This window comes from Meriones unguiculatus, chromosome 4 (genome assembly GCF_030254825.1).
Source record: "Meriones unguiculatus strain TT.TT164.6M chromosome 4, Bangor_MerUng_6.1, whole genome shotgun sequence".
NCBI lineage: Eukaryota > Metazoa > Chordata > Mammalia > Rodentia > Muridae > Meriones > Meriones unguiculatus.
Genome location: NC_083352.1, coordinates 101,146,440 through 101,163,610, shown reverse-complemented (window position 1 = coordinate 101,163,610; position 17,171 = coordinate 101,146,440). Strand labels below are relative to the sequence as shown.

The following is a 17,171-nucleotide window of genomic DNA, read 5'->3' as shown; positions in this document are numbered from 1 at the left end:
TGATGAGTGAGGATGTGGCACAAGGGGAGCATTGCTGGTGGGAGTGCAAACTTGTGCAGCCACTGTAGAAATCAGTATGGCAGTTTCACAGAAAACTGGGCATCAGTCTACCTCTAACCCAGCCTTATCACTCTTGAGCACGTATCCAAATAAGACTCCATCCTACCACAAGGACACTTGTTTCATTATATTTATTGCAACATCATTCGGAATAGCCAGGAACTGGAAGCAAGCTAGATGCCCCTCAACTTAAGACTAAGTAAGGAAAATGTGGTACATTTATTTACACAATGTAGTATTACTCAGCAGTTTAAAGAAAATGACATGATATTTGCAAGCAGTTGGATACAACTAGGAAAAAAAATCTGAGTAGGTAACCCAGACCCGGAAAGACAGATATGGTATGTATTCACTTATAAGTGGATATTAGCTGTTAAATAAATGATAATTAAGCTACAACCCATAGAACCAGAGAGATTAGGTGAAAAGTAGGGTTATGGTGGGGAGATGCGTGGATCTCCCTGGGGAGGGGAAGAGAAACAGTGGATTCTGGGGGTGGGAGCAGGAGGGATCTGTTGAGGGGGCTGTGAAGGGAGAAAAGGTGAGGAGATTGGGGGCATTTGGAAACCTAGTGCAGTAGAAACTTCCTGGAATCTATGAAGATGACTCTAGACACCTAGTGATGAAGGGTTCAGAGTCTACACTGGCCATCTTTTGTCGCTAGACAAGCTTCTTCCCAGTGATGGTAATGGGTTACATTTGGTTGGATTGTTGGCCTAGGAGATCTATGGAGATTCCTAAACAATCCTGATGCTAGGACAGAAGGTCACTCTCTGAAAACTGACAATGGGTTCCATTGCCAAGGACAACTTCCACATAGCTAATTGAGTGTACAGAGGTCGAGCTGGTGTAGGGGCCTTTACTCCTACGGTCTAACGTTTTTGACCTGAGAAGGCTACAGAAAGAGACCTGAGTACCAACTCAGCCACAAAACCCTTCACCTACAACCTGTTCTGCCTACAAGATGTCCTGGGGCAGTGATGGCACAGTGGAAGTGGCCAACCAATGTTTGGTTTAACTTGATGTCCCTGTCACAAGAGGGAACCAATGCCCTACACTGCCTAGATGGCCAGAAACTGGAGACTGAATAACCCAGAAACCTAGGGTAGAACCAAACATGACTGGCCAAAAAAGAAAGAAAGAAAGAAAGAAAATCAGTTTAATGATTCCTAATGATATTCTGTTATACTCATAGATTGGTGCCTTGTCATTATCAGAGGAGCATCCTCCTGTAGCAAATGGGAGCCGGTGCAGAGACCCACATTTATGCAGAGAGAGTGTCTAAATTGGAGGTCTCCATTGGGTCCCTTCCCTCGGAGATGGGCCAACCCCAAGGAAGAGGGGGAGGAAAAACTTTAGGAGTCAGAGGGGATGGAGGACACCAAGAGGATGGAGGCCGACTGAATCAAGTAAGCAGAGCTCACATGGACTCACAGACTGAAATGGCAAGCACAGGGCCTGCATGTGTCTGCACCAGGTCCTCTGCATGTGTGTTATAGCTGTTAGCTTGGTTTCAGGGATTACAGGTAGTTTCAGTTTGATACCTCAAAAAAAGATACTTTGAAGGTTACAAATAAAGGGTTAGATTTAAAGATGAATAACTTTGCTAGAGAAAAGGCTTAGTGGTTGTTTGCACTACTCTTGCAGAGGACCCAAGTTGAGTTCCCAGCACCCATGTTGGGTAGCTGACAACCATCTATAACTCCAGCTTCAAGGAATCCAATGCTTCTAGCCTCTGCAGGCACCTGTCCTCTGTGCACTTTCCAATACATAGATACACACATACATTACTGGAAATAATAAAAAATATTTTCATGCAAAGGGCACCATTCTGATGGGTGCCAACCAAGCACAGACACTGTTTTCCCTTGAATATTTTTGTTGAGTTTTTTATGAAAACTTAATACATAAGCCTGATTAAGTTATTTGTCTAAAGTATAAGAATTAGTAAATCACAAATTTGTCTTTTACCTATTCAGATAGGCTTCAGGACCCAAGGATCGAAACCAGTGTCTCATGCCTGCAGGCAGACTCTAGGCTATATCCCCTGCCCTCAGTTTTTATTTTTGTTCTCAGTCAACCCTTGGACCAGAGAAAAGCTTGGTGATAAGGAAGGCCTTTGAGGCCAAGCCTACTGACCTGAGTTTAATCCCTGGGTGGAAGGAGAGAATGGACTTATATAGATTAGTCTCTGACCGTCTCACATGTGTTGTTGCATGTGTACGCACACAGACACACACACAAATGTTTGTTTTAAGTATCAACTCTTGGCATTTTAATTTTTCTCTGTTGTTTCTGTTTTACTGGGTTTTGCTTTGTCAGTCACTTTATACCCAGACACTGCAGAATTAAAAAGGACTTTATTTGGAATCTCAAGAATGACAGTGCAGGAGATAAGAATATAGATAACTCTTAATCAGTGTTCTGAGGATAGGTGGGAGTCTTGTGCAAACACTATTGATTTATTATACGGAAAGAAACATTTTTGGAGACAGTTCTAAAATTAAAAACAGATATAGGGGTCATATGGCCAAAAGAAGCTAAAGAAGTACTTAGTGAAAATAAAAATGAGAATAATAAGAAAGTAAAAATAAGTTACATTCCAAGTAAGTTCTGAACGTTGTTGTAAGTTTCAGGGCTCAGTTTCCTCACCCATCACAGAGGCTTGGGTTTCAGGGTTTCCTTGGTGGGTGCTGAAGTTCTTTCTGAAGGTCTTGTAAGAAGCTCATGAAATGTTTTCATCATAATTGAAGCTTTTTGTTCGTGTTTTATTTCTTTAAGGTTTTGTTGTGGGGTTTTAAAAACAAGGTATTTTTAAATTTGTTTTTTGATATGGAAATATAGGGTTGGTCTCTAACTTGAGATCATTTTGTCTCAGCCTCCCAAAAAGCTGAGATTATAGGCATATGCCAGACTATGTAGCATTGTTTTTTTTTTCTTTAAACTTTAACACATGCTCAGTTTTCTAAACTCTGTTTAAGTAGTTGCAACATTTCATATGTAGTACAGAAACTGGCCCCCACATGTTTTATTTAGGGGTTGGGAGGGGGAACAGCATACTTATGGAGGTCAGAGGATAACTTTTAGGAGTTATTTCTTCTACCATGTGAGTTTTGGGAATCAAAATTTAACTTGTTTTGGGAATCAAAATTTAACTTGTTGGGCGTGACAGCAGTGCCCTTATTCACTAAGCATCTTGCTGGCCCAGGTTTTGAAATTTTTTCCATATTTCCCTTTATCTTCTCTCGTAGATTAACCTAACATGGCTGACCAGAGGCAGCGCTCACTCTCTACTTCTGGGGAATCATTATACCATGTTCTTGGACTGGACAAGAATGCAACCTCAGATGACATTAAAAAGTCCTATCGGTAAGCAGCTGTGTTCCCCAAAGGAACACAAGACCTCATATGGCTTCTTTATAAGTTACCAAGAACAATGACATAGGTTTTGTTTGTTTGTTTGTTTGTTTTCAGACAGATCTTTAATAGTTGTGTTTCATCCTTACATTTATAGTCAAATCCTCAGACTTAACACACTTGACCATGCATAGTGGTAAATGCTTTTAATCCTGGCACTTTTGGGCGCCAGAGGCAGACAGACATTTATGAGTTTGAAGCTGGCCTCATCCACATAGTGAATTCCAGAACAACCAGGGTTATGTAGAGAGGGACCTTTCCCAAACAAACAAAAACTGTTAAACTAATGTTCCCTAGCAGGAAAAAAAAAAACAACAACAAAACACCTGGAAGATATTGCTAACTTTCCCCAGACCACAGGATCAGGGTCTGAACCCTGTGCATAAATGGAGGAGCCTTTAGTGCTAACTGCTGTACTTTAACACAGTTATAAGGTCGCTCTATCTATCTATCTATCTATCTATCTATCTATCTATCTATCTATCTATCTATCTTGTCATGGCTATTTGACTGGACTTGAAGACTGTATCTCTTAGGTATAATATCATATGGTAACCTAGAAAGGGGGTGGGACAGCTTTACTTCAGACATTTCTTTGGTCGTCTACTTGTATTGTACTAAAATGTCAACATTATACATTTCTCTGCCATTGGCTTATTTTCCAAATGTTCTGCTAGCTGGCCAGGACACTAGGATTTGGCAGGAGTGACTGTTGTAAGCTGTGTCCTACCCTTAGTATCTCAGGACTCTCCCTTGTACATGTATCCTAGTAGGGAGGATTACCCTAAGCAATTACAGAGACTTCTTTTGACTCTGATGAGCCAGATCTCTGGAAAGTTGAAAAATGAAATGCTAATGGGTAAGTATCTCTTCCCCTGGACTCTGATGGATAAATGAGAAATGCAAGACCAAGGTAGAGCCAGAAAATGGTTTTGGTTACAGGAAGCTGGCCCTGAAATATCACCCTGACAAGAACCCTGATAACCCAGAGGCTGCAGAGAAGTTTAAGGAGATTAACAACGCCCACGCCATCCTGACAGATGCCACGAAAAGAAACATTTATGACAAGTACGGCTCGTTGGGGCTCTATGTGGCCGAGCAATTTGGGGAGGAAAACGTCAACACCTACTTCGTACTCTCCAGCTGGTGGGCCAAGGTGAGGATGGGGCAGTCAGTGTGCGTTGCCACACTGAAAGCGTTAAAAATTCTAGTATACAGCAGGACTGCAGACACTGAAAGACACGTGTCTCCATTCTCTTGACATGGCTTCTGGCCTGGGGCTGTCCTCCATGAGCTCTGCAACTGACACACTGGCCTGTTCATGGCAGGCACAGTGTACCTGGACCAGAACCATTTGCATTAACATGATTTTCTCTGATGCATGTTGTTATTTAAAAGATTGAGATAGGAAACGTTTCTTTCATCATGGTGTGGGCAGGTTTTTTGTTAGCATGGAAGACTTAAAACTATGACTTTAGAAACTCTTGACTTAACATCATTTGTTTTAATAGCCTTTTTGCTTCCCTCATCTGTCAGCCATAGACAGAGTCAGTGTGAACTGCCATGTGGCCCTTAGGTATAAAAAGCCTGGTTTTGGCTTTTTATTATTTAGTCCTCGGTTTTCATAGTTTTGGAGAGAAGTCCATTACAGATTTCAAGGTGGAACTTAAGGAGAAAGCCATTTGAGTTAGATGTGGAGGTCAGCTGCATTGCAGAAAATTGGAAGAGAGCCTTCAGAGAAAGAGTAAGGAAGTACCAGAAAAAGCATACTTAGGCTCTGGCCAACATCTGAATAAAAAAGAAATAGAGAAGAAAAGGAAAGTTTCACTTTTCTGAGTTCAGAAAAGCAGTCAAATGCAATAGAACCTCATGGCTTGTGCTCAATCCAGTCTCTAAAAATTGTTTATTGCTTCTATTTCTTCTGTTTTTTTACCCTGCAAGTTCTCTTTGTCTACAGCCTTCTTCTGTAGGATACCCTTAGCATTAGCTGTATACACTACAGCTCTTGTCCTATCTTCTTCAGGGAAGTTCTTGTGTTATAGCCTATGGGCCCTTACAGAGCCGATATTCTCTCTTCCAGGCTCTGTTCGTTGTCTGTGGCCTCCTCACCTGCTGCTACTGCTGCTGCTGTTTGTGCTGTTGCTTTAACTGCTGCTGTGGGAAATGCAAGCCTAAGGCACCTGAGGGTGAGGAGACAGAATTCTACGTATCCCCTGAAGACTTGGAGGCACAGCTGCAGTCTGATGAAAGGGGTGAGTGCCCACCCCAGGACCTTGTGAGTGTGTGGGGTGGAGCCAGCACTGGCCCTGAACGGTGTCAACTGTCTTGTCAAACAGGAGGGCACTGACACTGTGCCGAGAGTGTTTGTGGTGGCATCTGGGACTGTTGAGGTGTGAACGTGGACACTTGAGGTAAAGCAGGTGCAGGGAGCTGTTCCTGCCCGTGAATTGGTAGCCGTAGATCTGAGGGACCAAAGGTGGGGAGGGAGGCAGGCAGGTGGGGAGGGCCCGGGCTGGTGTGACCTGAGACCACTGAGATAAGTGTGTTGGGTGGAGGTCAGCAAGTAGCCTCTCCCCTGAGTGTCTGTCCAGGTGGCCGAATGATGTGATGCAAGGACCATGTCGATGGGCACACAATGCGGCTGCTGCCCTTGTGCGATGAGGCTGCCTGCTTACTTTTCAGAGGCTTCAGACACACCGATCGTCATACAGCCAGCATCTGCCACAGAGACCACCCAGCTGACGGCTGACTCCCATCCCAGCTACCACACCGACGGGTTCAACTAAATTCAGGAGAGGCTGTGATTAGAGGATGAATCAGCACCTGGCCACTGCAACCTTAGAATCATGAACTGTAGTCACTGAGATGGGGAGGCAGCTGTCAACCTGACCAGCTTTGGCTGGTCAGGCCCCTCCCACCTCCTCTAAACCCACCCACCTGTCAATTCTTGATACATGAAGTGCGTAGCATGCAGTATTTAAAGCAGTGTAGCTACGGTCTTCTTCTGTTTTATCCTTTTTTAATAGCATGTATGGGTTATGTTCAGTGTCTGTGTTGTGGACGTGATAGCTGGGCTGAATTAACTGGATGGTAGTGCTTTCTTGGGTTTTCAGCCAAGTGGGTCCAGTGAAGGTTCAGCTGTCTCCTTGTGCTTACAGGAGTCAGGTAGGCATCTGGAGCTACATCTCCATGTTGGCCTCTGTGTCCTGTGACATGGTCTAGTCCATGGCTCTGATCTCATCCTCAAGGCTGCAGACAGGGTTCTGATTTCACCTGCAAAGGAGGGAGCTGGGCCCCGTCCTCCAGGCACCACCAGCATCAATCGTTTGCACGGTGTTCGAGTTGGGAAGCTGTCATAGGGTCTCTGCATCATCTCACTCGGCCTCGTGACAGTTTTCCTGTTAGATCTGCTGTGGAGAGTGCAGGTATGCCCCTTCTGAAAGTGGAAGCACACTCTGTGTAATGTCTTTATCTTGGGTCTTCTGGCCTTGTAGACTATGAGAGCCTATCATTGGAGGCATGTCTCTTGCTGGTGTGTGGGAAATCATTTGTCTCTGTTCTGCACCTTTCCAGGTCAAAGCTGGATTGACGGGGCCACAGCCTCCTTCCCTCATTCCCGGGTCATCTTCCACATTCCTTCAAGCCAGCCTTTTTAATCTTTTTTGGACTTTTAAGAACCACAAGTGGTAGCACCTGCCACTTAGTCATAGTCAGAAAGTCTTTGAGTCCAGTTGTGGGTGGCATGTAGCTGCTTATAAAGAGTTTGAGTGCCCAGGATCCAGAACCTCTTCCCTGTGCTTGCCACAGCTCCATCCACCCCACTTGCCTTCGCTTCCACCTGTCATCATCAAGGCCTCTGGCAGAGCTGGAGTGTTGGGTTCCTGGAGCAGGTGGCTGGACCCTGGTTCCCCTGGCTCAGAGGGTTGGCTTCTAGGGAAGCTATGGTGACAGTCACTCAACCTGGGAGGCCAGCTCCAGGCCACAGAATTCCTTTGTGAACCTCTCTCCAGTCAGTATTCCAGTCTTGGTCACAGGGTACCATGGTAGGTGGAGTTGAAAAATGTGGTTACCAGGGATTTGGAGCCACCTGCCCTTTTACAGTTAGCTGAATTAGCTGCTCCAGACATCAGTGAGCCAGGTTCCTCCAGAACCTTCCTGTTGGTTGCTGCTGACTATCTGCATTTCCAGTACAGATGAAGAAGAAGGCTCATGTGGTGGCTCAGTGGCCCAGACAAACCACCATGTGTTTCTGAAGCCCACCCCATCCACCTCCTGGCCCCAGCTCACCAGGGCCTTCAGGGACCAGAACAGGTTGACAGGAAGTTACAAGAAGAGGCAGCATTGTGAGGACAAACCTGGCAGTGATTGAGGGTACACATCCAGGTCATGGGAGACACTGATGCCAGAGTTCCCCGCTGACCCTACAGCAGAATTCTATGAGCCAGAAGCTGGCTTCAGAGTCCTTCCATGGATTTGTTAGTTTTGTTCTTTAAAGGGTTTTTAGGGATTTTCACTAACATACTCGGTTAAAATAATTTGTAAACGTTGTACCTATGGCTAAATGTAGTGGGGCATGCCTGTAATCCTAGCACTAGGGAGGCTGAGGTAGGAGGACCTTGAATTATAGGCCAGTCTAGGATTACACAGCTAGACCCTGACTCAAATAAAACAAAGCAAAACCTAGTAGAAGAATAAGAACTCCATTGCTTGGCCCATATTTGGAACAAAGGAAGAAGAGGGGTCACTGGGCAGCGGGTGCTGGTCTTGGTGCCCTTCTCCCACAGTGACCAGGAACCAGAGCTGTAGATGATGAGTAGAAAGTTACAATCTGATGCCACATCCCTTCTGCATGTAGCTCTGTGGCCCTTTACCTCACATCCTAGTAAGCCAGGTCCTGAACTGGGACTTGTGATGTTGTTAGGTACAGAAGTTAAACCTAGTGTCTTTTGGAATTTGTAAAGCTAAACAAATCATGTTGAACTTGAAATCTTCAATGTAGAACAGTTTCAAGGTGATAATAGTGATTGCCAAGGCCAGTAAACTCCCTGACCTGTCCCTATACATACTCCCTTGCAGGGTTTTACTGTGTTGATCTAAGGTCTCCTTGATTTATTTGCCCTGAGCTAAGAACTGGTGAGCCCCAGGATCAGCCTGACTATTCCTGTCAAGTACTATTAAATATAGACACACACACACACACTCCCCTAACTCCTATACTCGTAGGCAGTGTAGGTGGTGCTGTGGTGTATTGCCAAGGGAGTGCTGGAGTCCATGGAAGTTCATCCAGTGCAGTGGCTACCCCTTCAGGACCTTATAGAAAGTACTTGGGAAAGACCCCAGGGGCCCATCTCAACAAGGCTGCTGGAGTATAGATTTCTGTTTGTGCTCAATGATGTGGTCTTTCCTTGTCTTCCTTTTTGACTGTATTTTGAAAAATTACTTTAGATAATTCTGTGCAATGTTTATGACCCTTCCTAGTTTTCTGATGTTCAGTTAACACAGCCAGCACCCACTAGGGACCTGTTAGAAAAAGAAACCAGGCTGGGCAGTAGTGACAAATGCCTTTAATCCCAACACTTGGGAAGCAGAGGCAGGCGGATCTCTGTGAGCCTAGTCTACAGAACTAGTTCCAGGGAAGCAGGGGCTACACACAGTGAAACCCTGTTTCGAAAAACCAAAAGAAGAAAGAAACCAGTGTTTACTGTTGTTAGCAGGAAACTTTCCCAAGATGGCTGCTGGATTTGTTCCTGAATTATCAAGCCAGTCTCTTCTCAGATAGATGTTCAGATGCCAGGGTTTGCTCACATCAATGCCCATTGTCCTGCTCACTCATGGCTTCTATTACAGGTGAACCTGTGCAAAGGAGCTGCCAGTGGTGCAGCTGGTGGTCTCCAGAGATGGTGACTTAATCAAGCTGTTCTTGGAGGGTGTAGGTGCTGTGGTACAGAGAACTGGTGGGCCATGACCATCCTCCTTTGGCCCGCAGTGCACTTTTTATTGAGGGACAGCTGTGAACAGTGTAAAACATGACTGATCTCTTTTTATTTTCCAGTGTTTTGAGCTGTGAACTCATGTGTCCCAGCACTGGCCTGTTTCTTTTGTTTTGATTGAGTTACCCTTCTATGGAAATGGCAAAAGCTACATCTTTTCTGTCCTCACAAGCACGGTGTGTGTTGTCACATACTGTGAGTGCGGGCTGTGGTGTGTGTCGGTGTGTGTACATATGTGTATATGTATATATCACACAGCAGGCCTGTCATGCTGCTGTTTGGTGGCAAAGCAACAAGTATAATAAAAGTCAGCTCCAAAACAGCCTGTGGTTTCTTGGATTGTCGGGCAGGGGTAGGGTCTCAATGGCAAAACAAAAGGAAACCCTAAACTTATTGTGTACATATAGACACATGGACCTGAATGCACTGAGTAGGTCCTGACCAGCAATTTGGCTTCAGCTGTATATGTGGGGACAAGGGTGACCATACCTGATAGATCACTGGGCACTATACCAAGCTTACGTGGCCCTCAAGTGTATGAGGTCTAGGACATGGCTAGAAACTCCTCTCTTGAAACACTAAGACCAATTTTATGAACACCAGATAAAATCAGTAACCTAGGTGCATGTAGGGTAGCCTGGGCAGAGCCTCTGCTGACAAGAAAAGGCCTGGGTCAAGTGCCCCTTAGGCTGTGCTGTTGGTAGATACATTTTCTGGAAAAGTGTCTCATGCTTAGTTGGGGGAAGAAATTTCCACTTAAAGACAAATTTTAAAAGCTAAATGCAAATGCATGGCAAGTCTGTACTAGTTTTACCCATTGCTGAAGTCAATGTACAGCAGGGTACAAGCTGCTGTCAGCCCAGGCTAACTTGACTTTGGTGTACCTCCAAGGGCCGAGCTGAAAGCTGTGGTGGTTCTGCATGGTGACTTGTCTAAATGTTGATCTAAATAAAGATAGCTGTTGTAAAATAAATGTTTTCACTGCAGACCAGATTCGTGTCTTATTAGTGATTTCTTGCCAAATTCTACTTGTGATTTTGGCACTGAAATGGCACCTGATGTTGGCCCCTGCTGAATCCCCCTTGGGCCTCATTTCCTCCTTCCTGGTCCAGCTGTGAACATCCTTTCTCTCAGTTCTGATACCTCATTTCTAAATGTCATGACTAGAATGGTGAGAAGAACTGCTAGTCCTTTGCACCTTTATTCCCTGCTAAAGCAGATGGATCCTGAACAGCTGAGGTTACATGGACCTTGGAAGTAGGGGCACCACTGACACTTGTTAAAAAGTATAAAGCCAGGGACCGTCAGGGTACTGTTTCTGGAGCCCTCTTGGGATGTCTGGCCATCTCTCCAGCCTCAAATTATTACTTCAGAGCAGGTAACACTACACCCATGCTCTCTGGTCTTAATGGCCACACCAAACCAGTGGACTATGACTATTCTGTTCCTTCATCTACCTGGCTTAGCACATCACTGGCTGTTACTTGTAGCTTCTAGAAGCTTCCCTGCTGCTCTCCCCACATACTTGCTCACACCTTTGTAGTGAGTAATGGGGCAGACCCCAATCCAGTATAAAAATTTGGAATAGTACATGTTATGGGTTACATGAACTGATTTTGGCATATGTGGTACTCTGATTCTTAAGAGTGAGACCTTGGCCTCAGATTTCTGTACTGAATTTGCAGCTTAAGAGGAATAAGGAGTATAGAGAGCATATAAGAATCTCAGCTTTTTTTTGCTGGGCTAGACCCTTCTGGTCCCAGTGAGATAGCTACATCTTTCAGAGTCAGGTCTTTTGTGTTCTTGATTAGTCTTCTGTGTGTGTGTGTCTGCCTGTCTGTCTGTCTTTGTTCTGTTTCTCATTTATTTGTTTCAAGAGTTTTCTCAGGCTGGAAATGTAGCTCAGTGGCTAAATGCCTGCCTAGTTTGTGTGAGGTCCTAATTCGATTTCTAGTAGGGGGAGGAGAAATCAGTCTGTTAAGATCAAGAGCATAGGTGAAGAAATGGCTTGGCAGTCAAGAGCACTGGCTATTCAAGAGGACCAGGGTTTGATTCTCAGCATCAAACCCTGGTCCTTTTTTACTTTGGTTGGTTTAGTTTTTCAAGGCAGGGTTTCTCTGCATAGTCCTGGCTGTTCTGGAACTTGCTTTGTAGACCTGCCTGCCTCTGCTTCCCAAGCACAGGGATTAAAGGTGTGCACCACCACTGCCTGGCTTGTCTTTTCATTTATATGTGTATGAGTGTTTTGCTTGTGTATATGTAATATGTATATACCATGTGCATGCAGTGCCTGTGGAGGCTGGAGGAGATGAGTCCCCTGAGACCGAAGTTACAAAATGGTTGTTAATTGCATGGATGGATGGATGTTGGGAATCAAACCCTAATTCTCTGGAAGAACAGCCAGTGCTCTTGACTGCCAAGCCATTTCTTCAGCCATGCTCTTGATCTTAACATGGGGCTACACAGATTGATTTTCCTCCCCCTACTAGAAATTGAATTAGGACCTCACACAAACTAGGCAGGCGTTTAGCCATTGAGCTACATTTCCAGCCTGAAAAAACTCTTGAAAGGCAATTTAGTTGAAGCCAGTATGTGTTTGTTGTTTGAGACAAAGTCTTGCTGTGTAGCCCTGTGAAACTAATCTTTGTTTTGGAAAAGCTGTACATGATGGTGCATTCCTATAATCCTAGCACTCAAGGGGCAGAGGCAGGAAGATTGCTGCAAGTTTTTTATTTTTATTTTTTTGTTTGTTTATTTATTTATTATGTATAGTGTTCTACTTGCATATATGCCTACCCACCAGAAGGGGGCACCAGATCTCATGATGGTTATGAGCCACCATGTGGTTGTTAGGAATTGAACTCAGGATCTTTGGAAGAACAGCTAGTGCTCTTAACCTCTGAGCCATCTCTTCAGCCTCAAAATTTTCTCTTTTTTCTTTCTCTCTTTTGTTTTTATGTATATGAGTGCTCTATCTGCATGTACATTTGCATACCATAAGAGGGCATCAGATCACATTATAGATAGTTGTGAGCTACCAATAGTTGTGAGCTACCATCTGGTTGCTGGGAATTGAACTCAGGACCTCTGGAAGAGCAGACAGTGCTTGTAACCACTGAGCCAACTCTCTACCCATACTGCTGCAAGTCTGAGGATCCAGTCTGGTCTACATAGCATGTTCCAAGCCAGCCAAGGCTATATAACAAGACTAGAACTAGAGAGAGAGCTCAATGGTTAAGAGCACTTGGTGTTCTTCCAGAGGACCAGGTTTCAGCTCCCAGCACCCACATCAGGCAGCTCTCAACTGTAATTTCAGCTCCTGGGCATCTAGCACCTCTGGCCTCTGCAGGCACCTGCGTTCATGGGCATATCATACCCACACATAGATACATATATGCATGATTTTAAAAACTAAAAATAAGATTAAAAAAAACAAATAAAATAAATAAAAATAAAATATAAAATAAATATAATATATAAAATATAAAAAATAAATAAAAATAAAATAAATTTAAAATAAAAATAAAATAAATTTAAAATTAAAAAAAAAAAACATGTTGTGGGGTGGAAAGCAAGCTAAAAGTACTAAGAGTAGCAAACACCTTAGGTTTCCCATAAAGGAAGAAAATGACACATTAAAGACCTGTCTGTGTTCTTCCCAGCATAGTCTGTCTTTGAGGTGGCCCCTGGTATGTCTATACACTTGTTCTTTTCTTGATGCCTTGTTTGCTAGTGGCTCTATAAACACAGTATACCAGTGGTTTTTTCATAGTGCCATGTGTGCTAAATCACCTGCAGTCTTAACTTTCTCACTCAGCTTCTGATGATTTGTAAATCTGCCCAGGTGATTATACTTGGGCCAGGTTAGTTCATTTTCTGCCCAGGTAACATAATATCTGCCCTTAAGCCAGGTCTATTTGTGCATACCTCTAATCCTAGCAGTTAAGAAGTGGAGGCAATCAGGTCTCTGAGTTTGAGCCAGGGTGGTCTATGCAGTAAGACCCTGTATCAAAACAGTCTGGTCTGTGGTGGTGCACCCACTCCTTTATCCCAGCACTTGAGAAGCAGAGGCAGGTGGATCTCTGTTGAGTTTGAAACCATCCTTGTCTACAGAGTGAGTTCCAGAACAGCCAGAGATATACAAAGAAATCCTGCCTCAAAAAAAAAAAAAAGCAATTGACCACCCAGATTTTTACATGTTATTGATAGAAGATTGCCCTTGGAATGCGATTACAAGGATGTGGTCTGAAGGGCTTTCTTTGACTATTGGCACTTAAGTGCTCTGTTGGGTGATTACCTGCCTTACCTTCTCCCCTAACCCTGCTGCCAGATGTTTTTCCTAATTTAGTTTTACATTTTTTCTTAGGTAGAAACCATGTTGATTGTTTCCTGCATTTTAAGAGTTTAAATATGGGGTTGGAGAGGTGGCTCAGAGTTTAAAAGTGTTGGTTTTAAAAGTGCTCTTCCAGAGGTCCTGAGTTCAATTCCCAGCAACCACATGGTAGCTCATAACCATCTATAATGAGATCTGGTGCCCTCTTCTGGCATTCAGGCAAAACAATATTCGTTAGAAATAAATCTTAAAAAGAAAGTTTAAATATGTTAACACTAAACCTGAATGAGGCACTTTTAGGATGGTGATGGGGAGATCACTGCCAGGTACTGTGCCCAACCCCATATCACTGTACTAGGAAGGAGGGTCTGCACAACTGGGCTCCATCTGCTGGGGTTCCCTCTCAGATGTGCAACTCGGATGTTCAATCCAGGGACTTGGGGTTAGTTCAGTTCCTCTAGCTGCCTAGACTTGCTCAACAGACTAACAGGGCAAGCACCTTCAGAGAATTCACAACAGGGATGGACAAAGAGAAGAACCACTGTGAGTCCCGGGAGGGTGCTGATAGCTGGGTCCACGGAAGGTGTGTGGCCTTCAGGTGGGTCAGCTGGGTTTTCCTGCTGCCAACTGCCTGCATGCTGTAGCTCTGCAGGCCCGAGCTCAGGTAGCTTTAGAGCTCAGTAGCAGTGGCCTGCACTGGTAAGCATAAATTCCTGGTCCCTAGCTTTCTGGGAGTTTCCCCAGATCAGCAGGTTGAAGAACATGTTTCTCTGGCTCTGGCCATGTTTAAACTCTGACATGCATGTCTGTGTAATCATGTATGTAACTGATCCAGGCTCTAGGCAGGTCTTGGCCTCCAGTTAGAAGCTGGTTGATGTAAGGGCCACAGCAGGTCCACCCTACTGTCCCCAGATGTCACTGCTAAAGTTGCTTCTAGCCCTGCCCTTCCCTGGGCCCAGTCTAGGATCATTATCCATATGCTAGATTCCTCTTCCTTTCCTAATCAAAGCACACTCAAACCAAAAGCCACACATCACTGCTCTTCAACCAGGGCTCCTCTCTTAAATCTAACCTACTGGGCCAGTTCCAGGACAGCCAGAGCTATACAGAAAAACCCTGTCTCCAAAAACAGAATGAACAAACAAAAACAAAAAGCACCTGACCTCCAGCCCTGAACTTGACTTTGGAGACCCTCAGCACCTCACAGCTGCAGGGAGGGCATGGTTGGTGATGCATACTTCTAATCCCAGCACTTGGGAGGCAGAAGTCAGATCTCTAGGTTTGAGGCCAGCGTGGTCTGTACCATAGACCATCCAATGCTACAAAGTGAGACATGTCTCCCTGACCCCCTGCAAAAAAATAAAAATAAAAACTAGACCAAACCCTCAGCCTGCAGAATTTTCTCTGGCTGCCTCTCCTCCTCTGGTGTGCTAAACTGTGCAGTCCTGTAGATATCCTACCTACAATGCTCTTGTTTTAGGACTTCTGGAACAGCGGACACATGACATGCCCCGTGGCCCAGTTTTGGCCATCTTTGCCTACTGCTTCTTGACTCCAGGTGGCTGAGCGGAGATACTCTGCACCTGTGTCGGGGTCCCCCACCATCTCAACATACTTGGCCTGCTCCGAACTCCAGGTTTCTGGTCCACCCAGGCAAGGATGTGTCACCCTGAAACTGCTGAGCTGGGGAAAGAGCGGCACCTCACAGGCTGACAAACCTGACAGTGACCATGTAGACAGCATTTTCAAATTGGACAGTCCTAGAAACATCTAAGGAAACTGGCCCACCTGAGTATCACAGTGATTTCTGGGTGAGTGTGAGGGGCCACTCTGGGTGCATATCCAGCCTCCACGTCCACTGCCACACTCTGAGTCCATCGGCTTGACCCTGTGTTTACAGTCCTTGGCCCACTTCACACATTACCCTAGCCTGCAATGGTCCTGGAGGGACCCAGACATCTAGAGATACAAAGGCTGAGCTTCAGGTCAAAGCCCTAAGTGTGCTCCTTGGGCATTTCACTCAGGCTCAGCTTTGGTCTTGCCTCACTTGGGACTGAAGCTCCAAGCACAAGCAGTTGTGCTAAGCTTGTTCCCATGAGGACTTAGGGTTTGGGTGCCCTGGTCTCAAGGACTAAAACATGCATTTCCCTTAGCTGTTTAAAAAAGGACCCATTTCTAACACCCTCAGGATCCTAATTAGAATAAGCCTAAGAACTCTCCTAACCTGTAGCCTTGTCTTAACAGGTCACAGACTATCCCCAAAATGGACACTGAAGTCTGAGATTTCCCAATAGCACATCCCATATGGACGAACAGGTCTAGTCAGGACATTGAGATTTAGGTCTCCTGCTCTAGGCTCTTCTCTGTGTTCCATTGACCTCCAGGAAGAGGTAAGAAACTACCTTTCCTAGGGGCTTCTTGCCTGTTGAGGTGGAGCAATAGGGCCCATCCCATCCCTCCTGGGAAGAACTTGGTCCCTATCCAGCTTCTCATAATATTCCTAAATTCCTCACCTGGGAGGAAAAGTCTTTCTTCAGTTTCTCAGCATAAAGAGCAGGAATTAGTGAGCCACTGGATGGAGCCTGGAGAGATGGGAGAAGGTCCTCCTGACATCAGCTTTGGTCCTGTCTCTCTCTAGTGCCTGGCTGCCCCTTGGACAAACTGCTCACCTTCTCTCCCCATCACTATGGGCTGGCCTTCGCAACAACTTCTTGTCCCTATCTCATGACCAGTGTTTCCATGACAAGCAGGAAAAAGGCCCATATGAGGCTTGAATGGGGCTTGAGGGGGCCTGTTTTAGGTTCCTGGATTACCTGACACAGCTCAGAGACCCATAGCTCATATTCAATAGCTGTCCACGTGCATGTTTGTCACCTCATTGGGACAGAATCAACATGAGCAGATGCCTGGAAGTTGACAGAGAAGCCTTTCTTAACCTCTAGAGCCCAGTAGCATCAAGGCAGAGCTGGACATGAGACTTTGGTTCTAAAAACCTGAGGCTATGGTCTTCTTGGGGCTGGGTCTCCTTCCACTGCTCAATCCTTGCCACAGCTGCCACACACCAGCTTCTGCCGGGTCCTTTGGTAGTACAAATGTGGTTAGAAGGAAGTGGTCAGAGAGGCTGCCTCCCATAATACTCAGAGCCCTAGGTATCCCTGTCTCTCACTCCAGGTCAAGTGAGCACTGAGCTGTGTGGCTCTCAGGCTGTGTGGTTCACCTGGAGGCCCCGCTTCTCTTATCTCCATCAGGCAGTGAATGGATAAGCCTCAACTGTAAGGAAAGTAGAATGCAGAGCTGAGACTGCCTTGTCCTGCCGGACAGAAGACAGACCCTTTACCTCATTCTCATGTACCTTGAAGACTGCCTCAGCT

The 17,171-nt window shown here is 45.2% G+C and overlaps 1 protein-coding gene across 5 annotated transcripts in view; it reads left to right on the top strand.

The window, feature by feature from the left end:
• The window catches only part of Dnajc5 (DnaJ heat shock protein family (Hsp40) member C5), a 32,291-nt gene extending 21,833 nt beyond the window's left edge, over positions 1–10,458 (top strand). For 3 of the 5 annotated variants that reach the window (XM_021646857.2, XM_021646869.2, XM_060382683.1), the window contains 4 exons: positions 3,312–3,429; positions 4,420–4,633; positions 5,558–5,729; positions 6,160–10,458. In XM_021646857.2, the coding sequence (XP_021502532.1) occupies positions 3,323–3,429; positions 4,420–4,633; positions 5,558–5,729; positions 6,160–6,263 (597 nt within the window). In that variant the 5' untranslated portion in view covers positions 3,312–3,322 and the 3' untranslated portion in view covers positions 6,264–10,458. Of the gene's footprint in view, positions 1–1,333; positions 1,470–3,311; positions 3,430–4,419; positions 4,634–5,557; positions 5,730–5,813; positions 5,889–6,159 lie in introns of those variants that run through there. The other 2 variants (XR_002476769.2, XM_021646865.2) reach the window with 2 other exon arrangements.
• Positions 10,459–17,171: the final 6,713 nt, after the last annotated feature.